The sequence below is a fragment of the Oryza glaberrima genome, chromosome 2, assembly GCF_000147395.1.
Source record: "Oryza glaberrima chromosome 2, OglaRS2, whole genome shotgun sequence".
NCBI lineage: Eukaryota > Viridiplantae > Streptophyta > Magnoliopsida > Poales > Poaceae > Oryza > Oryza glaberrima.
Genome location: NC_068327.1, coordinates 12254375 through 12276816, shown reverse-complemented (window position 1 = coordinate 12276816; position 22442 = coordinate 12254375). Strand labels below are relative to the sequence as shown.

Below are 22442 nucleotides of genomic sequence, written 5' to 3'. Positions count from 1 at the left end.
TTTCGAGCAAAGACTTGAATTCTGTTAATACAAATGAGCCACAAGGCCCAAGGGACCAGGCCTTGCCTTGTCCAAGTAGCTGATGTTAATAAAAATGTCCAGTTGACCCCTAGCTGATGTTCTGGTAATAATAATACCTTCTATGTTTGGCCGCAAAATGAGAAGGCAAACATTACTGAGTCTACTATATGTGCATATAATTGTTTTTTAATAATAAAAATATATTATATCCTTGGCCTCTGTTTGTAGCGCATTTCGTTTAAGAAAACAACCCCCGCTCAGATGCGTCTATTTCGCAGGTTTGAGGTAGTCGCTTTATGATTCTACCTTACTTTTAAACAGGGTCGTAGTGTCTTCTATCGAGTGATATAACAGCGGTAACCTGTTTTAGAACACATAAATTGTGCTACCCTTAAGAGTTTATCAGTAAAATCAAGAACTTTATTTATGCCCTGCAAGTTGCCTCATAAAGAGTAGATGTTAGTACCCGACTAAAAGGAGGGAATCAAATAAAAGGTAAAGCTCTCGTTTTAAAAAGTAAAGCTATCGATTAAAAGGTAAAGCTATCATTTAATTTGTTAAAGGTATATTGCCCGTAGCGAGGTTAAGGTAAACCCTTGGACCGAGTGAAGGCCAGCTCGGTAAAAGCACGGCACAACCAATAATGAAAATGTGCATATAACTGTTAAGGGCTTGCGTGGATTAATGCCCAAATAAACCTTAGCTAAATCCTAAATGATAGCAATACTATTGGATTTCAGCCATCATTTAAGTTCGTTACCAAAATTTTTTATCGCGTACTTGAGAAAAGGCGCCCAAAACATAGTCAATTCAGAGTTTTGGCAGTACCTGAGTACTCTCTCCGTCTCATAATAAAAGAGATTTTAGATGGATGTGACACATCTTATTAATCATTACTACATACCGTTCTTTCAATTTGATCCTTACCTAGGTATTTGCGCGTTGCAACTCGCATTTTTGGGTTCATTATGGCACACTTTGCAGACCGATTTCTATCAGTTTTGGGTGTCAAGCTGGAGTTATGAATTATCTTGATTATATGGTATGCTGCCATTTGGATCATTCATGTTCTTACATCTGCGTCGGTTTCTGTAGATTAACGAAGTACCGCGTGATGCATTCTGCCAATGTTTTGTTTCAAACTATTTCTATTATCTCTAAGGCCTTGTTCGGTTAATCCCTGTGAGAGAGAGATTGGAGGGGATTTATTCCACACCTATTATGGTGTGGAATTATTCCCCCTCAATACCCTCCAATCACCTTCAATCCCCTCTAAACCGAACAAGGCTAATATGATTATTTGCTTCGCAGTTGATTTTCTGTGAAGCACAGTAGAGTAGTTAATAAACGTGGTTAATGGTACTATTTTTCCGTCATGTAATTTGTGTTACATTACGTTTGAGTTCAATGGTAGGAAATAGGAAATGTTAGTCGGCTGCAGGGGAGCATCTGCAGTTTCCTATTATATTCAACGGGTGGAGTTCTCCCCTAGAGTTAATTTGAAATCCACTACTGGCAGGATCAAACCACGTACCCATCAACGGTAGAAGCGTAGAAGGAATCGCTCCTTGGTTGGCTTTGTCCATTTGTTTCCCCCTTAGCTAAAACAATGTACTCCTCCTATGGTCCTACCACTTGGTTATTCAAATAAAGTCAGTTTACGTACGATGCTCAACGACGCTCTTCTTGTGTCCAGCATATTGTGCCATCACCTTGATTTAGCACATTTGGCCCAGAAGCCAGATCGTGGTCCACCATCTACATTCTAGTAGCTCCATAAAATCCATCTTGCAGCCTCCGAGCTGCATTGTATAGAACAACAGGCGAGTAATCAAAATGGCCTCTCCTTGTATCGAATTAGAGATGCAAAGCTTTTACCTGTCCAGATATTTGCTATACCGACTGTGTTGTGCTCCGACTCGGGCTAGCCATTGCCTCGCCGCTGCCAAACCTCTTTCTTCAACCCAGTCGCCGAACCTCGCTCAGCCTCACCGCACCACGTCTACACCTCCCTGCAACCTCGTTGACTCGTTGTAATGGTGCTACAACCCTAGTCGCGACACCTCGCTGCGATTTGGGAGAAAAGAGGGCGACGGAAGCGAGCGGTGGACGAAGAGAGCAAATGAGAAAGAAGATAGGGGCCTAGAAGAAAAGGTTCACAATGCAGGTGGTGTCACACATGACACATGGTGCACGCGAGCGAGACTGCCAGTCTGGATGTCCACATGTCGTGTTGCGGTCAAATGGTGCTTTGGACCGGGGATCGTACATTTAGCAAGTTCAGTAGTCTAAATGTGTGATTTACAAGTTTGTGAACTTAGAAACACTTGTTTACAAGTTTAAGCGTTGCTAGTATATTTTACTCTTAACCAACACACATCCAATCTGTATTATTATAAAAATTGAAGGTGTCTTTGCCAGTGGTTTGCTATGTCGAGTGTCATGATTACATCGGGGTCCGATTCACATTTCAGTCGCGCGGGGTAATCGTGTTCAATTCAGCAGCCATGCGTGGTGATTACGCCCGCGACGACTGTGGCACACGTTTTCTGTTGTCCGACTCTCTTCCATCATGCGTGTTGTGCATCCATGTCCCGTGTCATAAGTGAAGTACAAATCGGTCGCTCCCACGTGCGTGTTTACTACATGAAGATCCACACCCAGATCGCTAAGACATGCAGTCTCACGCGCGGTGAAGTCCTTCTCCCGACTCCTCTTCCACGTGCGCGAGACAGTCTCATGATTGACGTCTAATAATATGTTCGTTGAGTAATTTGCCATGGCCTTGGCAACCTCTTTCCAATTTGTTTCCATCCTGTTACTTCATCTTTGTTAGGGCAATCCTCGTGTGCAGTCATGCATGACAATAGCAACTAGTAAGCATAACACTGGTTGATGCGATTGCCGCTATGGGTAAGTAAGGTCAGCTTGGAAGGATCAATGATCACTAGTTAAGGGGAGAGCTTGTGATGCCTAAAGTGGTGGTGCAGGCATGGAAGAGGTTAGCAGCAACGTGACCGTAGACAATATGATTTAGCAAAACCATCACTGTGTCTCCACGCTCCAGCCTCACTGTCTAAACTTAGGTTTTTTGTTTTGTTCCATGATCTTATTGGTATCAATTTAGCAAGATAATTCACATATCCTTGCAAATAATGGAAGGATATGTGAATTGTTTGCTTGGTAGAATCAAACAATTCGAGCAACTAAAACAAAACTATAGTTTAATTTTGCTAACTTAACATCCAATATGCTAGACAACACGAGATATTGATCCCTGAAGTCAAATGACCACCCTCTCTCTTCTTCTAAGTGCCACCTCTCTATCTACCGACTATGATGTTTTAGTTTTTTTTTTTCTTGTAATGTATTAGCATCTTGCTAGTAATGTTCTATTAAAATTTGTAACGTGAAAATATAAAAAAATAGTAATATTGTAAAGTTGTGGTGTATACAATGTTTTAAATAGCGGGCTAAGACATTTAGCGGTTAGCTTCTCAAACAGCTATAGCGATAGTTATAGCGGGCTAAATAGAGTTATAGCGATTAATCGTACATGAGAGCAAATAGTAAGAACCCTTCTCAAACAACTATAGCGGGAGATAGTGCAGCTACAGTGGGAGATTTAAAACCTTGGGTGTATATGCTCGCATATTCCAATGGTGTCATATACCGAGACCCGGTAGGATTCCTTCGAATAAACAGGGTTGTGTTCTTTTGGAGGGGTTAGAAACCTCTCCCCTCCGCACATAAAATGGAGTTCTATGAACCTCGTTGGTAGGATTAGGTTGTTTATGGGACGGAGGGGTAAGTATTACTAAAATAAACTTGAAAAATAGATTAATATGTTTTTTTAAAATAACTTTTATATATATATATATATATTACGTAACGTTTAGTAGTTTGGGAAGTGTGCGCGTGGAAAAAATATGAGTTGGGAAAGGTGGTGTAAGAACACAAGCGGTCATCAAACGGACGAAAACCATCGGACCTCGTCATCGGACGGGTCTTGACCCTTCACATTTCGGTCAGCTCGTGTCCCAACAACGTTCAACGCGTTCTGCCACAACCCACAAAGCCACAAGTGAAGCGGCCGCACCGATCTCTCCGTGAGAGGGACGCGTAGCACCCTCCGCCTCCGCGCCTAAACGGCTTCGCTCTCTCTCTCTCTCTCTCTCTCTCTCTCGGCGTCCCCGCCTTTACGCGAGAAGAACCCTCCCGAAACCCTCCTTCCCCGATCGATGCCGCCGCCGCCGCCTCCTCCGCCGGAATGGGCCGACCTCCCGGTGGACGCGGTCCTGGCGGTGTTCGAGCGGCTGGGCGCGGCGGAAGTGCTGATGGGCGCCGGGGTCGTGTGCCGCAGCTGGCTCCGCGCGTCAACCCGCGAGCCGCGGCTCTGGCGCCGGGTGGACCTCACCGCCTGCTTCGACCCCACCGTCGACATGGAGGCCATGGCGCGCGCGGCCGTCGACCGCGCCGGCGGACGCCTCGAGCACTTCGCCGCCGAGCGCTTCGTCACCGATGAGCTCCTCTTCTACGTCGCCAAGAGGTTCTGGTCTTCCATATTTTACGCCTTCTTTTTTTTTTCTCCCTAAACCCTGGGGTTTGGAATTTGGACGACATTGGGTTGTGAAAATTCGGGAGATTTTAGGGTTTAATCTACAGTGTTATTTGGTCGCTCTGAATTCTGATTGTGTTTTTCTTATTAGAGATTAGTGGGGTTTTGTATGATTTTACGGTATGATGATTTAAGTAGAACAAGGAGTATATATAGATAGGAGTTTTTATGCATACTGCATTATTACAAAGTTGCAGCAAAACACTGCAATGTGCCACAACGACAAAAACAAAAGCATAAGAAAATATACTGTAGTGGATTAGTGGCTCTAAGTACACATGTTCTTGATGCCTTGTGGGTTGGCTATGTTATTAGGATTAGCGGGGATTAGAGCATACATAACATCTCGCAGACTTTTTTGAAGCACGGTTCTGTCTCCCCAGGTATTGATGCTGGGTTGATTTGTTTTTGTTTTTGGCGTCACCAGTCCATTTTATTAAACTTGGATCTTGTGTTGCATTCATGCTCTGACAACTGCATTGTCTTCTCCATTGATACTACATATACCAGTTAGGTTTCTATTTCACTAGTTCTGGACTGAACCGAGGCCATCATATTGCTATCAAATTTATTCCAGGCACAAAAGAATAATCATACATTGTTATATGATCAATTAATAGTAATAATAAAAGAAGTTTTATGCCTTTATGCAAATCATTAGATGTCTCGATGCTAATTCTTTTAACCTTTCGATAGCTTGATTGTTTGGTTATTTCTTCTTTTGTTTTGGGCTTCATTTCCTTAATGAACATTTTTTGTCACCTTATTATCAATACTTCTGGCTAACTTTTTTTAGAATGCCTGAACTATTACATTATATACCTCAGATCTCTATATTGTACTCAGTCAAACAAAGTAAAGTATAATTGAAAAGCAAATACCAGTTTCTTAGATGATTATATTGATATGACATGACTTAGATTTGGTAGCTGTCTTGTAAAGATTACAGATCTGGAGTTGTGGAGTCTTTTATTGGTATAGAGCCAGAAAATTTCCGAAATGCAGTCCTGTCTCACAAAAGCGACCACTAATAATCCCATGGTGTATATGATACTTGCTACGAAAATTCTCTCTTGAGATCTCTAGTATAATTCCATGGCTAACCCTAACTTTGAGCTAACATCTCTGGCAAATATTACGGGTGATGAAACTTGAGATTGATCCTGATATCTATAATTTATAATTTACCCCACTGAACAGGAAATATTATTTAACTATGCTAGCTTTTTATATGACCTGATATTATGTTGTCTGTAATCATTTCCAATGGACCCCAATTGGTAGGGTCCTGCTTGATATCATCAGTTGTTTTTATATTTCATTTGTTTATTTTTAAATCATTTTTTTATGAACTTCCTTTTTTCCAAGGTGCCATGGCATCAAGGTTTTCACGTTCGGTTTGAACCGAAATTTCGGAATTTCGGTGCAACCGAAATTTTCGGATGATTTGGAACTTCTTTTCCCGAAATTATTTGAAGATTTAACAAAAATGACTGAACTTGAAGAAATTTTGACCAAATTCACAAAAATTTGGAAAAAAAAAACTAAAAAAATTGGGTGAGATATTTGCTTGCCGGAGGGGAGTGAAGTTACCAAAATTTAGGAAATTTCGAACAGAAATTGGAATCCCTGCATGGCATATGCATAAGATGAGAATTGATGGCGAAATTCCTCCTAGGCCATTGAATGCTATCTAGTTCCCTTGTTTGCCATAAAAAGTTTGTAATTCTTCCGTTTCTCAATTGGTTCATTTTTATCTTTCCTTTCTTGCCTATATCTTGGTTTTAACCTAGGTCAGATGGCAAGACATCTTTTCTCTTCTCCTTTCTCCTCTCTTCCTCTTTCTGTTCAATGCACAGTAGACTATTTCTGTTCATTCGCAGCCTGTCAAGTCAGTTAAGGCCAACCCTGGCAGGGAAGCTGACAATCCTGCTGCTTCTGTGCCAGCAGTGATACCTTGATGACCGACTTCAAGTCCATCAGAACTGGACAATGCGGACGAAGCGGTATTTGGAGTTGGCTGTGGCTGTCCTTGCATCCTCATCTTCTGGCGACATGATGATTCCAATGTGAAAAGGTTGGGCATGACACGGGATGTCTTCTAATGGTACCTAGAGCTAATGGAGTTGACTTGAGTGGCAAATAAGGGAACAACGTTGGAAATGTTTAGCATAGGATGGGCACAATTTTTTAGTGCCATATAAGGGAAGCTAATTCAATGGGATAGGAGGAATTCTCTTTCAGATAAAGACTTCTATGCAATTTTGACTATATTGTTTCAGTGGAAAACAAATGATAATTGGAATTTATTTCTTCTAGTAAGACTCAGCTAGGCTGTCATGGAGTGTAAGGCCAAAGGAAGAATCTAAACTATTCAGCATAGGTGTGTGCAATCCTTCAGATAAAATGTATGTACTTTAACCTTATGGGGGTTAGATGTAATATCGTATATGTAAGCAGGTATTTAACATGAGTTTTGTGTAACTGGGCTTTTTTGGTGTCAAAGAAGAGAGGTTAGTATGCATATATTCAGACTTAACGACCAGCTTAGTGTATTGATCAAAGTGTGCATTGGGAATCTGTAGAATCAACTAGATTGTTTTTCTCCAACCCAGCCCTTATGTTTCTAAATATTCTCTAGGAGCCTCGCTTCCTGTTTTTCTTCCAAAAAAAACACTTAATACTTGGTTTCAGATGTTGTTTACAATTTTCAACACTGATTTACTATTATTTATTGGATCTAACCTGCCAATTGTGTTGCTCATAGATAGATGCCAATCGTTTCATGATCATACATGGATTTAGGATAGAGGGAACTCGAGCATTATATTGAACTAATGAACATGCTTGAGTTCATGAGTTCTGTTAGCAATTTAGCATTACTGAATGCTTCTATATTTGACATAGGATCACTTTGTTCTGTGATTTTATTTCACAACCACAAATATTGACAGTCTCTACTTACAAGTTGTGCCTTTATTTTTTTGTTAGGGAACTAGCCTATTGTTCTTACTGTCAGGTTGCTGATTAATGTCGATTTCTCTAACTTATGTTTTAATATGTGCAGAACTAGCTGCTTGAAAAGTCTTCGGCTACGTGATTGCATAAAAATCTCAGAGAAAGGCTTGGTTGCTGTTGGCAAGACATCTCCCTGTCTTGAGGAACTTGAGCTCACTACCTGCACCATCAGTATTTTGCTGAAGGCTGTTGGCGAAGCATTTCCGAACCTGAAGTGTCTGCGACTGAACCATCATTGGTTTGATGTTCAGTTTGATGAGTTCAGAGATAACTTCCATGCCCTTGGAATAGCCTGCAGCATGCCCAGGCTACGCCATCTTCAGATCTTTGCCAATCGGCTCCGCAACAATGCACTTGCTGCCATCCTTGACAACTGCCCGCACCTTGAGTCCCTTGACTTGCGTCAGTGCTTCAACGTTGATGTGGATGCAGAAGTGAGAGCAAAGTGTGCAAGGCTGAAGGATGTGAGGTTCCCAAACGACTCAACCAAGGACTATGAGTATGAGACTTTTATTGAGACACCATCACTAGATTCGCTCCCACTTCCATTTCCCGCAGCAGTTCCTCAATGGCCCTTCCATGGGAATGACGAGGATGACGACAATGATGGTGATCAGGACGATGACGATGATGGTGATCAGGACGATGATGACTTGGGCGGTCACAGGGTGACAGAGTATGGTTTTATCATCGGTGACTACCATGTCCGCGGTCGGATCATCCACCATGAGTAACTCGACATCTACATGCCGTAATTAACAGGTTTTGATGTCCCAGCGTCTCAGTCTCAGGAAATGGAAGGTAGGTGTTCAGTAGTAGCTTACTACAACAGAAGGGCGCATTTAGAACGGTTCTGTATCCAACTGCAAGTCTGCAACCGGTCTAGTGACCTCATGTGTAGTGGTAAACCTTTGTTCCTATTCTGCGTGTCGCCATAGCGCTTGTGCAAGTTTCTTGGTTTGCGTACGATTGTGATGGTGAAATATGTTTATGTCAGCGGAAAGGCTCCCGCGAACTGGTTTCCAGCCCACGTGCGTGGTGCGTCGGGCTCATGGCTTGCTTTCTTTCCTTTATTATCCGGCGTCCAGCGACAAGCTTAATTGCAAGTTGCAAACCTTCCGGCGTTTTGCGCACTTGTGGACTTGCGATGAATGAATTACATCGTATGTCAGATTTTCGTTGTGAAAACTTTGTACATTTAAACTTCCTTTGTAGAGATCTTCAACATTGGAACCCTTTCAATATAGGTACTTTCCGCACTGAAAATTTTGGTGGAAACTCAAAACGAGTTCAAAAAATAAGTTGAAAAAGGAAATGGTATCCTAAATACTCTCTGTTAGTGAATTTTAAGGAACACAAATGTTAGTCTATTTTTCTATGAACTTTGTTAAAGTCAGAGAAATTTGACATACGACAAAACTAAAACACCAGACAATATAGAACGGAGGGAATACAAACCATTCTACTCTTTATCTTCTACTCCCTCCGTTCCGGAAAAAACAAATCTAAGACAAGATGTGACACATTCTAGTACAATGAATCTGGACAAAAGGTATGTCTAGATTCGTAATAGTAGGATGTGTCACATCCAATCCTAGATTAGTTTTTTATTATAGGATGAAGGGAGTATAACACTGGGGAGAAATTGCAACGCAGAAGCAATCATGGAAACTATCATTAGCACTTGATGAGATAAATCTGAGTACAAGTATTATATCATATTCAACTATTTTTTCCGTCACAATTACACTTTATTATGAGTAAAAGGTAACAATTACATGCTTCAACGTGCACTCGCCCAATCCTCAACGCAGAGAAGTTTTAAGGAGTCAAAAGATAAAAGATTTACTTGAGCAGAGATCTTGCAAGGTGCTCCCTAGCAGTGGCTAAAGCCTGAGATATCGTCTGCAGAGAATAGGCCATGAAAATTAATGAGATTATGGAACTAGAAAAGCAAATTTTCTCCGAATGATAAAGAAATACCTGCTCAGAGAAGGGGGCAGAACCATCAACAGCATTGGTTGCAACCTTCCCGGCAATGGTATTTGCATCTGTTTCCAGAATTATGCTGCAGGAGGACTAATGGTTTCAGTTTATATTTACAAACAGGATGGCATGTGAAACTGCAGCTTCACAAGAGAGCTGCGGCCTTAATACATGAAATTGGCAGCGATCATGCTTTTTCCCAACACCCCATGTATGCATTTAAACGGTTTTGTCCACAAGAGTAAGTTGTGAAAGAACTTCAGGGAATGTACAGCAGTACAAGGATGAGAAAGTAGTTGTTTCTACTGTCCTCCACATCAGAAGACAATTTATGAGAGACTACTTATACAAAGAGTTCTGTCTATAAGCAATAGGTACAAAATAAATACTACTGCGTCCTCTCATTAGTGGATGGAGGTAGTACTCAGTGCTCAAAATTTTACATGTTTTAGGCACTAGTTTCCTCGAAGCAATACAAGCTCTCGCTCTGATATCATATCTTTTGCCCCAAGTCGTTTGTTTAGTAAATAGATGATCTTAATCTCTCTCCTCCACATCAGCAAAAAATCTATGTGGCAGTGCTAATCATTTACTACTCCTATTAAATATCCAACTTTCTTATATGCATTTATTGAATATAATGCAATATTTTTTGATCTCTCCTTAGTCTAGAAGTATGTTCTTGGAAGACAAAAGGATTATACTGCAATGATGCTCACAGAACATTTAAAGTTATCACCATGAACTAGTTAAGCATAAAATGGTTTTTCGGGCAGAAACTTCCCAATAGCTTCAGACATCAGCGTTTGTCATTATGCAAAAGGTTGTCAACTTGACATCAAATGACAACACCTATCTAAAATATTATGCTTCTCCTGTATCTGCCCACATTTGTCAAGAGTTACAGTTCCATCGGTTATTCTGACCTAATAGCTACAACCATAGTACATTCATGTGCAATTTAGGCTTACTAATGGCATGTCAAACTAGGTCTCTACAGACAATCTGTTGTGCTGTTTTTATGCATCAAAAGAACACAATGAACAGTTTCATCCTTCTTTTCCATCTTAAAAAAATTGATATTACACAACAGATATTGATGTTTGCCTTTATGAGCATAACATATTTTATGACAGTATATTTACATGTTTAAAAAAAGTTCAAACAAATAAATAAAATGGAATATCAGATACTACTTAATTAAAAAACATGCAGCAGCGTGTGTACGAAAAAAAAGTATAATAGTCAGGAATGCTTGCATGTGATTTTTTAGAAGAAACAGGTGGTACAAATGTAGCATAGATCACAAGAAACCATTACCCGCCATCTACAATTTCATCGATGCAGAGAAGTATCAAGTCCAGATTCTCGAGTGCAGTCCTCTTCTCAACATCACCCCTAAAGCACAGTAAGCTGACTTTAAAGAAACAGCCTTACCAACATTAACAAAATACAAGTTCATGTGGAATACTGGAAGAAGTACAATACCTGAGTAAAAGACCAACAGAATCAGAGAAGCCCTGTAGTACATTTGCTATAATGAGCTCATTCTCATCATCACCAGCGGTGACAAAAAAATGAAGGTCTTGTACAAACTTATAAACGACAATATAGCCATCAAACAATGTTATCTCAGCTGGAGAGAACCAAAAACAGGTATCAAAGGAAAATTCCAAATTCAACTAAAGAATAAAGATCAGAAAAGTGGGTATATCGAGACATAATTATAACATTGAGCATAAATATGAAGATTTTTGTTCATAAAAATGAGTTGCTGGCAACAGCAAACTAACATAATCATAACAGACTGCTGGATGATTTCAAACCATTGAAACAGTATCATTTTATATGAAGGATATATTTCCTTGAAAGCTTGGAAAAGGGAATCCAAGGTATTTTGCTTTAGTTATCCTGAGTAAATGCTAGGTGTGTTTTTTTTTTAACAAGCATGGCTGAGTAGCCTATATTTTGCTCTTTGTATATTCTTTCTTCTCCCTTGTACATACATCCTTTTATTAATATATTTTCAGTAGGGAAGGGATCTTCCCTCCTGTTTATGTCGAAAGACAGAAAACTGACATGTATCTTGTACTACATTTGGTTAACCTGACCGATCCATTACATTCAACGGATAAAACAATTTGAGTTTCCTACTAAAATGTTTTGGAGTGAGACTTAAAGCACATCCAGTTCTAATGAACATCCAAGGAGATGCAAGCATCTTACAGAGCAATATAAGCAGTATAATGATTGATGGGCTCAACTTAAGACTGGATCTAGATGTGTGTGAAATTTCAGTTAAAGGTGTCAAATATGAATCCACTCTATATACTGACAGTACGACATATTAGGCTATATTCATGAAGCAGAATATGTGATGTGCCAAATTGTCAAAGTGGCAAAAGCATGTGCCATGCATGGTATGGAGGGATAACACATGCAACAAAGCTAAGAATGAAATACCTTCTGAGCGTGCATTTGTCTTCAGAGTTTTAGTAAAGACAGACTTTTCAAAGGCCAACTTTGACGCATTACTAGACCAATCATCCGAGAAGTATTTCACGGCAACACGTTTCCCTTCAGAATCCAGAAGCAAAATGTTCTTCACAGAAGGGCAAGATTCCTGTGTAACGAAAATGGACAATCATGAATCATTACATGAGCTTGTGCAAAGGACAGTAAAAGTTACTTAATGCTGCATTTCATGTTCATCAACAAAAGCATCATTGCATGAAAAAACAAAGTTAAACATTGATAGAAGGAAACAAATAAGAATGCTGATTCAGTAAAGAGTACAAAAATAAAAATAAATGATATGTATTTTTTTTAAAAAAAATGATAAACTGGATTGATAAGGGCCACTTGAACACCCAAGCAAATGGATTGAATATATCATATCTAATAGCAATCCTACTGGGTTCCATTTCTCATATAATAGTGTTTCTTAACAAAAACCTTCGATTACCACATTTTAGTTTCAACATGTAAATATGTAATACAGGATTAACGAGCATTCTAACATGTTACTCAAGCTCCTTAGCTCCATTACAAGAGAGATTTAACATTGCCATTCAATATTAAGGTTGATCTTCCCACAAAACATTACAACCATACCCTGGCATGTTTGGCATTGCCGCAGTAATAATAGTTTCACTCATTCATGATGACCAGATCTCCACCGCTAGTAATTAACACCCAGTACATTTTGCAAAAACCGGTTACCAAGCAACTACATATTAACAAATGATAATCCACTTACCTTGGAGAATTCTCCCATGGCCTCCTCTAGATCCCCGGTGCCTTCCTTCCTGTGGAGGAGACACGGCCACCGAAAGCAGTAAGATCAACCACTTGTTTGGCAAGATCCAGGCTCAAAACTGCAACCAGCAAAAAAAAAATTTTAATTTCTTGGAAACAAACTGCTGCTGCTAGTCAGGGTCGGATCTAGAGAAGGTTAAGGCGAATTAAGAGAAAAACTGCCAGATCTAGGGGAGAAGACAAGGTGAAGGCAAAGAGAAAATGGTATGGGCAGAGAGGGTTGAGAGAGGATGCGTGTCGGGGGCTGATCCAACATTTGGGTTGAACAAACAGACTGTTACTTGTATTAAGGTTAACACAAGCAAATTCGAGACAAAAGTACTCCCGGTTGGAGAGAGCGACGGATCAGAAAGAGGATGTGGATGCTCACCAGGATGCAGCGGGACGATGGCGCACCTCCTCCGCTCTGCTCTGCTCGCCGGATGGAGATGGGCGCCCCTACCAACCCTGCTCTGCTCGCGAGATGGAGATCGGCGCAGGCGCTGGAGCGGAACGGGACGGGAGATTTTCAATGACGCAGAGGGGACGGGGGAAATACTCCAGTACTCGAGATTTATGTGTTTTTCAATTTTTATCATTTGAAAACTTATTTTTCAAATAGACCTCCATAAAACTTATTTTAAAAATGGATCCCCTAGCCTCCTACGATATTTAACTTTTTACCACTTTTAAGATGTGGCAATTAATTATTTGCTACTCACTGTCTATGATATGTGGGGCCTCATGTGTTTATGACATGTGGGTTCAGTGGCAAATCTTTTATCACCACTTATAAGAGTAGCAAATAATTAATTATTCCTTGGGTAGGATCTTATTTTGCACATCTTCGTAATAAAACTTATTTCAAAAATGGATCCCATGGCCTCTCATAAAAGCTAAGATCTTATTTGGCACAGCTTCATGATAAAACTTATTTCAAAAGTGGATCCCCTAGCCTCCTGTGAAAGCTAAGATCTTCTTTAGCACAGCTTCATGATAAAACTTATTTTAAAAATGGATCCCCTAGCCTCTCGTGAAAGCTAAGATATTGTTTGGCACGGCTTCAGATCTCATATCCACGATAGATTTGAAGTTTATATATTAAATTACAATAGTTTAAAATTTTAAACTTCATCTGAAATGTGCGCAAAATAATTTATCTAAATATTATCAAACATAATTGTAGATCTTTTGTGGAGATAGAAATACCTAGCTCTAAGAAATCTTAGATCCATAGTTGTCCCAAAGAGAGCCTAAGCCATGCCAATATCATTAGCGCTGATGACCTATTTGTAAAAAAAATAAAAAAAATACTTATTTGTGATAAAATAATATTTATAAATAGGTAATCGATGCAAGTGTCAGTGACACTGATAAAAAGAACCTATTTGTAATAAAAGTATTAACAAATAGGTCATCGATGCTAATGTCCAACGATATTGGCAAAGTCCCCCTCCATATAAGTGACTTAGCATCCATGGGGAAGCTAGGGGGATTGTGCCAATGTCATTGGTGTTGTCATGTTGGACCACGACGCCAATGATGTTGGCGCTATAAAAATGATCTATTGTTGGAATAAATTTTTTAGTCTGTTTGTAAAATAAGTTTTTAAAGATCTGAAATGTACGGCCTAAGATTTCCCTTCTCTCTCACTTAATTAACCAAGTGTTACTTTGAACCGCCTTGTTCACTTAAAACCAACTATATTATACATTATTTACGATGACGGCTAACCCACACGTCAATAGTACTTGGGAAGAAAAATATAAGGAACTAAGTTAGGGATGTTGGCAACAACAAACTCAAGCCATCGGCAACCACTAACTTAACATTGTCTAGGAACAGCGGTGAAAGTGATAGCTCCCTAGAGATGGTCCACTTTATGATTCTCATGTCGCCGAACCATGCCACCATGCTGGATGTCGGATCCACGTCGATCTGCGCCAGCTTGACGGCGTTGTTGGGCCGCAACAATGAGATGCGGTCGTCCTACCAGTACACAAGACATAAGACATGAAGAATTAAAATGCAAAGCCACCAAGCATTATTATGCACGCTGGAATTAAAGGAAATAACTCAATATTCCATGTCAAAGTGTCATATACTTGAGCATCTCCATTGTGGGACTACAACACGGTATCGTCACCACCGCTTACTCTGTCGTCTCCGTGGACCATAGAGCGGATGCGCTATGCCAAAATGGGGGCGAATTGGGTAAAGGCAGAAGGGGAAAGCGAAAAAGAGAGGGGTCGCTACAGGTGGAAAAGGGAAAAAGAGGGAGCTTGAGGTGGACAATACATATGGCTACAGGTGGGTTTCCTTTTATTCTAGGTGATCGTCTAGAAAGTAGACAATACATTCGATATTCGCTGATATACTTTGGGCTGATTGCTTGTAGGCATGAATCTTGGAGTGATCTAAACTTTTCTAAACCTAGGTGTGCCTGCACCTAGGTTTAGAAAAGACTTTCTCGGGCGCCCATCCTCGTAGGCCTCGAGAGAACCGGTGGATCTTCATGATCCGCCCCGATGACGACGCTGAACTGGTCAGCCTCTGCAGCTTGGTGATCCTCTCTCTCATAGTCTCATCGCCTGCAAAGTTTCATGATGTTCTTCTAGGATGCCATGGCTGACACATACTCCTATTGCGTCAGCTATGGCGGTAGCAAGTATTGTTGCTCACAAATTAAGTGTGCGTAGGTTTTACTCTAGGTCGATGTTTTTAGCTTGTTAAGTTGTTAGGAAGGATTATCCATTAAATCTAGGGAGTCATTTATCTAGAGAAGTAGTTAATCCCCCTTTGAGTTATAAAGGGGGCACTCGATTGTATTCTTTGGCAAGCAAGATTAATCCAGTCAAGTTATTCGCACGTTAAGATCCTCTCACTGGCCAGGAAGAGCCCTGCTTTCGGCCATAGGGTGATTGTGAGCATTGTCACTATCCCCTCTGAAACCATCCACTGGAGCACTTGTTGCTTCGGCAGCCGCTGCAATATGATCTTCACCGTGCGCGTATCACTTTTATTCAGACCTAGGCAACATCTAAATAGAAAACATACCTACTAGATTTTGTAAAATGATATCTGGACACCACATTCAGAGGCCACATCTTAATTCTCGTAGAATACAAGACCATATCTAATCCTTTTTATTGGGTAAAACATACCATAACTGATGTCTTACACACCGAAATTTTTAGAAGATGAGTGGAAACAAAAAGGAATAAAGCAGCAACATATTGTCCTGTCATTCCTCCTGCATCCTGAGATGCTGAGCAATATACCTGACCTCTTCATCTTCCACATGTGCGTTTTGTTGACCTCTACATGGTGATACACGTGTAAACAGAGGGCGATGACAGAACCATAGAGGTAGAGTGGCCATATGTGGACCCCCGTTTTTTATAACAGGAATCATTCGTGTAAACAGTACCATTTCCCTGGATCAAGTAGTCTGGTACACACGAGTTCATAGCTGAAATACCCAAAAGCACATACACAAGAGTCCAGTGCTAATTATTACATCATAAGCCCGCAGGCATTCTCTTAAATCATCGAACCGAGCGGTCCGGAATACATCCAAAAGCAGAAATAGATGAGGCAGCGGAATTCAGGCAGCGGCATGTCATTGCCACAGGCAACGACCGTAACTAAGACCTACTGAGCGCCATCGTCTTCTTCTCCCTCCTGGTAGTAGGCATAGGGATCCTCCGAAGCTTCATCTCCCGCTTCTGATTAATTTTATATTTGCAAGGGTGAGTACCAACCGTACTCAGCAAGCCACCACAGCAAGAAATGCACATGATAGGGGTATTCAAAGGATAGCTATGGTTCCTTTGCGCAAAGCCGGTTTTGTAATTCTTTTCACAAGCCTAAGACCTAGCACAGACTAATCAAATTTTAGTACCAGTGTTCATATTAAACAATGACGGTTCTGTCCACCATCCATTGTGATCCCAAGGATAGCTTCCCGCCATTGAGTCGTCATGGTTTTCTGAGGACGTCCACCTTCCTTCCTCTTAGGAAGTGGCTCCATCAGCATAAAAATCATCATGCAATATCCCATCCCACACAGGTTAAGAATTTAGAGTCTAGCCAAGTGTAATACATGTCCCGGTGCTCAATAACCGCGAGCACGGCTATTCGAATAGATTTGGTTTACTCACACTGCAGTGGATGTACACTTTACCCGCACTCCGCAACTGCCTAACACATGAGCCTCGTCCCAACACATGAGACGCGTCACGGCAAAGCTTTTCGATAACCTCGCATTGGCAGTACCCGCTCCATGAACTTAAATCCTCATGCACTCTAGGTGTCCATGTTTCTAGCAGTGAGAGGAGTTCTGGCGCTCCCGGGAAAGAGAAGTCTCACACACATATTAAATTATAGTTCAAGTTAAGTTCTCTCTCTCACACACTCATGGCAGTCCTACCAATGGCGACACCGATGTAGGGCACGCCTCTCGGCCCTACCTCAACGGCTGTCCCATCGTAGCGCACCTGCCTCACTCAGGGGTGAACCATCTATGCAGGGATACTGCCTCCGCTCGGCTATCTAATCCGCTAGGTCTATACCCATTCGAGAAGTACGGTTGTACGGGGGTCGTTTCATGCTTAACTTCATGGCTCGGTCCTTAATTGACCGGGGACGGTACTAGCCTTTTCCAGATACCACCCAAATCCTCCGTCCGCCCCAGTCGAAAATAGTTGTTTAGTTTTATTTTTTTCCTTTCACAAATCATGTCATCAATATCATGGCAATGTGGCGCTCATGTCTCCACATGCCGCATCTCAATTACCTTCCCAAAGGTAATTGCCCAAGCATATAGCATTTGATAAATATGAGTATGCATAATTCTAGAATAGCATTTCTAAGCAATTGTCATAATTGACTAGGGACTCATACGTAAACATGGTTACGAAGGAATAAGGGCAAACAATAATCAAGGCATGGCATAATCACAAGTAGGATGTTCATCATTGCATGCAATTTTATTTGTAAACAAAATAATTTCGCAATTGGGATCAACATGTTCAAGGAATAGTGATGACTTGCCTTGCTCAATGTCTTGCGGGTCTTGACCTTCGCTTGGATCCGCAACTCCCTCGGGCTCTATAGTTACGTGCGAAAATTGATTTGAATTCGGTTAGAATTCAAATTAAAATCCAAATAAATCCAAATGAAAGTCGAATGCGAAAGTCGATTTCTTTATATTAACTTTATTATTTGCGAACTAAGGCAAACCCAATTTCGATTCAAACTATTTTGCGGGTATAAATATTTTGTTGTCATAAGTTTTTAATTTAATCTAACCGAGCATTATATCCATATAATAGGTTAGAAATTTTCTATCGCGAGCTAAATATCGGACGGAATCCTAGAAATATTATACGATTTAATTTAGTCTATGACTAAATGATTAAATATAATACACGGGTAACACCCTAGTAATTAAATCCGAATCGCTACCGTTAATCGATTACTTATAGAGATTACCCAGAAATAATCCATAATAATTTACGAGAATTCATACATTTGTTTAATTATTAATTACATCTAAATTAATACCGCGAATTGATTTCTTATGGAGAGTACTAAAAATAATTTATAATCTATAGGAATTCATCCAATTATATTTTCATCAATCCTATATTTAAATGCTAGTATTTTAGGTATTTAATTAGTAAGATTTCATCTAACTATATTTTCATTAATCCTATAATTAAATTCTAATATTTGTAAATATTTTTAAATTTCCCCCTAAATTTTTCCCTTTTCTTTTCCCTCTCTCTCTCTTTTCTTTTCTTCTTTTCTTTTCTTTTCTTTCTTTTCTCTCCCTCTCTCTCTTTTCTTTTCTTCTTCCTCCTCCCGGCTCCTTCTTTCTTTTCCTTCTCTTCCTCTCTTCTCTTTCGGCTTCGTCTCCCTCTCTCTCTCGTCCTGCCTACCGAGACCGGCTGAGGAAAAAGGAAAGAGGCGGCGGCGGCACGGCTTACCGGCGGCAACGGCAACGGCGGCGGCGCACGGCGGCTGCGACGGCGGCGGCGCACGGCGGCTGCGACGGCGGCGGGGAACGCGGCACGGCCAAGGCGCGGCGCGGCGCGGCGGCTTCGTGGCGGCGGTGTGGCGGCTCTATGCGACGGCGTGGCGGCGTGGAGGCGACGGCGTGGTGGAGTGGGTAGAGGAGAGGAGGTGAGGATGGAGGGAAAGAGGGGGAATAGTGGGGTTTATATAGGAGAGGGGAAGAGATAAGGGGGGGAGAGGGGAGACGCGACGGCGGCGCGGGGCGCGAGGTGGGGGCGCGCGGCGCGAGGTGACGCGACGGCTGCGGTGACTCGCGATGTGACAGCGGTGGCGGCGGCGCGCGGCGACGGGACGGCGCGCGGCGCGGCGCGGGGCGCGGAGCAGCGACGGCGACGGCTCGGCAGCGACGACGTGACGGCGGGCGGCAGCAGCGGCGATGGGACGGCGCGACGGGATGGCGGCGAGCGACGCGTGACGGCACGGGCGCGGGGCGCGAGGCGGCGGCACGGTTCTCGGGATGACGCGACGGGCGGCAGCGGCGACGCGACGGCGGCGGCACGAGGCGCGGGACGATGGCGACCCGCGGCGATGGCGACGGCGCGCGGCGCGACAGCGGCGACGCGATGGACGGGCGGCGATGGCGACGGCGCGGCGACGTTGGCGCGGCGCGGCAGGGGCGGCACGGCGCTCGGGGCGGCGTTGGCGCGGCAGCGGGGGAGGGTTAGGGCTAGGGGACCTCGTCGAACACTTTAGGTGCAATGAACAGTGCCGTTTTCTAATTAACCCGATTTTGGCCCATTTATTATTTAAATTTGATTCTTTAATTCCCAAATTTTGCATAAATGAAGTATACTCAATATTTGTGCTATTCCAATCCATGGATTCATTCTAGATTAATTTATTCCATGTTTTATATATTATTATTATAATTTACTTGAATTTAATTAGAGTTAATTCTCATTCCATTGCTCTTTAAATTTGATGGATATAAATATGGTCGTAATAATATTTTACTCATTTCTATCCATACCTAATCTTTATTTTAATTTATATTTATTTTACCAATTTATTTTTAAGGTTTATTCCTAATTAACTATTCTTTACTCACGATTAATAAACTTCGAGATCAAATCCAAAAATAGGAGAATAAGATCATCGGCATGATGCAATTGATTAAAAAAAAGTTTTTTGAAAATCCGTATTTTTAGAGTTTAGATTTTTTTTTGTCGGTCGAATTTTCAGGGTGTTACACCATAGCAAGCCATCAAAGAGGCATTTGGGTAGTGAATAGCCCCTGCCAGACAGCAAACATATGTTAGAAATTTTCGATTAGAGAAACAACATAATTCACTGAAAAATAGGCTGCTTTTCAATACAATAACATAATCAGAATTGTCCAAATGTGAATTCATTTTTATGATCTAGTAGTTTTTATAACCTAAGATGGTCCAATATTATTGGATTGAAGCCGCAACACAATGGATCTGAATTACCTATCCTCGTTCATGTTTTTTTGCTCAGAGATCCATCTCTCTAGTTCATCACCTAGGGCGAAGACATGTTTGCCAACTTGTTTAGTCAGCCTAAGGGTGTTGCCACAAATTTGGCTCTGCTTGGTGCTAAGATCAATATAGAGGGCGTGGTCTCCCAAGCTTGCGTCTAGCCTGATGCCTTTATCCACTCCGCCCAGCTCCATAGGCTCGGCCGCTTCATCGTTGCTCCATCACAAGTGGTGTTGCACCCGGATCCAGAGAAGATATGAGAGAAGGAGAAGGAGAAAAAACATGTGCAGATTGCACTAAATCTATCAAACTCACAAATTGATATATGACCACATAAATGGGTAAAAACATCACATCAGATAAGGACTATTGCAAGGGAAACGAGAACCAATTACCATCATCCTCCATGGCCATGCGGGGTGCTCGATGGGCACTCTACGTTTGCCATCACCACCTCTGGTGCTGACACCACCTCTCCTAAGAAGGTCCCTAACTAACTCGATTGTGTTCTCCCTCTCGCTGCGGTCGCGACTACCTTCTCAACAAGGCTGAACCCTGGGCGGAGGACAACACAGTCCATCTCCCCATTCTCGACGGGTTGCTAGGTCTAGTCACAGGTGATGGAGGCCATGAGTTCCATGGTCTCACCGTCGATATAGTAGACATGACAGAGCCAAGATTCCAAGCACAAGTCGGTGATGAGACAGGCACATGGATTGATGGTGATTTGGTAGGAGAGGTTCCGCGAGGCAACACGACACGTGGTGGTGGCGATGGTTAGGGTTTGATTGGGTAGGGGGTGCGAGCGAAGCTGTCGACGGGTTGAGGGGCCGATGGCAGGGAGAAGCCGATGGTAGGGTGCGGTGGAGGGAGAGCCAACGCTGTAGGATCAAGATGTCGACTAGAGGGGAGGGTGAATAGGTGATTTAAAACTAAATGACACCTAATCAAAACTAACCTAAGTTGCTAGGCTCGGTGAGGGTTAAGTCTAACTAAGCAACTAAGTTATGTTTTGCAAACCTAGGGTGATAGTGGCTCAATTAATTCTCTAGGAAAGTAAATCACACTCCTATGTCAATGTTTTGCAATCCTAGGGTGATATGATCTCAAGAATGTCTCTAGGAATGTAAATTGCACAAATGTAAATGCGACAATCAAATAAGACAAGGAGACAAGAGATTTTTCACTGAGGTTCGGAAACTCGCCGGTTTCCTACTCCCCGTTGAGGCGAGCCCAACTCCACCGCTCAACCACGAAGCCACTGCACGCCCCCTTCGTCAAGGGGTGGGCAAGGCGGGAGCCGGCCCACGGAGAGGACTACCCAAGCCTCGATCACTCGGGGTAGTTCTTCCTTCACTCCGAAGGTAGTGAACTCCAAACCACTCAAAAACCGGCACCGGGCCTCCTCCACAATCTTTTTGGAGAGGTCACCAGGCAACTCCTCCACAATCCATCTAGGAGGCGGCAACCTCCAAGAGTAACAAGCGATGACCCGGCGTGGAGATGATCAAGTGCCACACTAGCTCTACAATGAAGCAATGCACTTAACTCTTGGCTAATCAACCCTCAACACTACAATGGATGAACACTAAGCTCAAATGTGTGTGAGAGAGGTGCAAGGGGTGTATGCAAGTGAATTGGATACCAAGAGGGTCCCCTTGCTGTTGGAGGGGGAGTATTTATACTCCCACCAACCAAAACTAGCCGTTGGGGGTGAAATCCCCCAACTCTGTGATCTGCCGGTCTGACCGGAGGTATGTGGCCGGTCAGACCGTGCTACTCTACAACGGCTAGTTTGGGCTGTCATTGGGCCCCACAGCCCTGGCCGGTCAGACTGACATGGGGTGGCCGGTCAGACCGGCCTCAGCTCGGTCAGACCGCCACCAGCTCAGTCTGACCGACTTCGGCTCCGGCGGCTCTGTATCGCCACACCGAGAGCAACCATCCCGGCCATATGGCCGGCCGGTCAGACCGGCCCG

General features: G+C 42.4%; 2 protein-coding genes across 3 annotated transcripts; one reads left to right on the top strand and one right to left on the bottom strand.

Moving 5' to 3' along the window:
- The first annotated feature begins 4149 nt into the window (after positions 1-4149).
- On the top strand, positions 4150-9284 carry LOC127763468 (putative F-box/LRR-repeat protein 23). Its single transcript, XM_052288176.1, has 2 exons — positions 4150-4570; positions 7707-9284. The coding sequence occupies exons 1-2, from the start codon at positions 4263-4265 to the stop codon at positions 8389-8391; spliced, it is 993 nt and encodes a 330-aa protein (XP_052144136.1). The 5' UTR covers positions 4150-4262; the 3' UTR covers positions 8392-9284.
- Positions 9285-9324: 40 nt separating this feature from the next.
- On the bottom strand, positions 9325-13503 carry LOC127763469 (coatomer subunit zeta-2). Of its 2 annotated transcripts, none has more exons than XM_052288178.1 (7): positions 13332-13503; positions 12903-12951; positions 12107-12266; positions 11132-11279; positions 10964-11041; positions 9641-9725; positions 9325-9562 (listed from the first exon to the last, which is right to left on the bottom strand). In XM_052288178.1, exons 2-7 carry the CDS (start codon positions 12918-12920, stop codon positions 9503-9505), a joined length of 549 nt encoding a protein of 182 aa, XP_052144138.1. In that variant the 5' UTR covers positions 12921-12951; positions 13332-13503; the 3' UTR covers positions 9325-9502. The 2 variants fall into 2 exon arrangements, with proteins under 2 accessions (XP_052144138.1, XP_052144137.1); XM_052288177.1 differs by having other exon boundaries at positions 12903-13020; positions 13332-13502.
- Between the last annotated feature and the right edge of the window lie 8939 nt (positions 13504-22442).

Bases quoted from the DNA above. Each gene is read 5' to 3' on its own strand.
- LOC127763468 (XM_052288176.1), top strand. From the start codon at position 4,263: ATGCCGCCGCCGCCGCCTCCTCCGCCGGAATGGGCCGACCTCCCGGTG. The intron at 4,571-7,706 runs GTTCTGGTCTTC...TAATATGTGCAG, and splicing joins CTCTTCTACGTCGCCAAGAG to AACTAGCTGCTTGAAAAGTC.
- LOC127763469 (XM_052288178.1), bottom strand. The intron at 11,042-11,131 runs GTATTGTACTTC...ACTGTGCTTTAG, and splicing joins TCTGTTGGTCTTTTACTCAG to GGGTGATGTTGAGAAGAGGA. The intron at 9,563-9,640 runs GTATTTCTTTAT...TATTCTCTGCAG, and splicing joins CTGCCCCCTTCTCTGAGCAG to ACGATATCTCAGGCTTTAGC.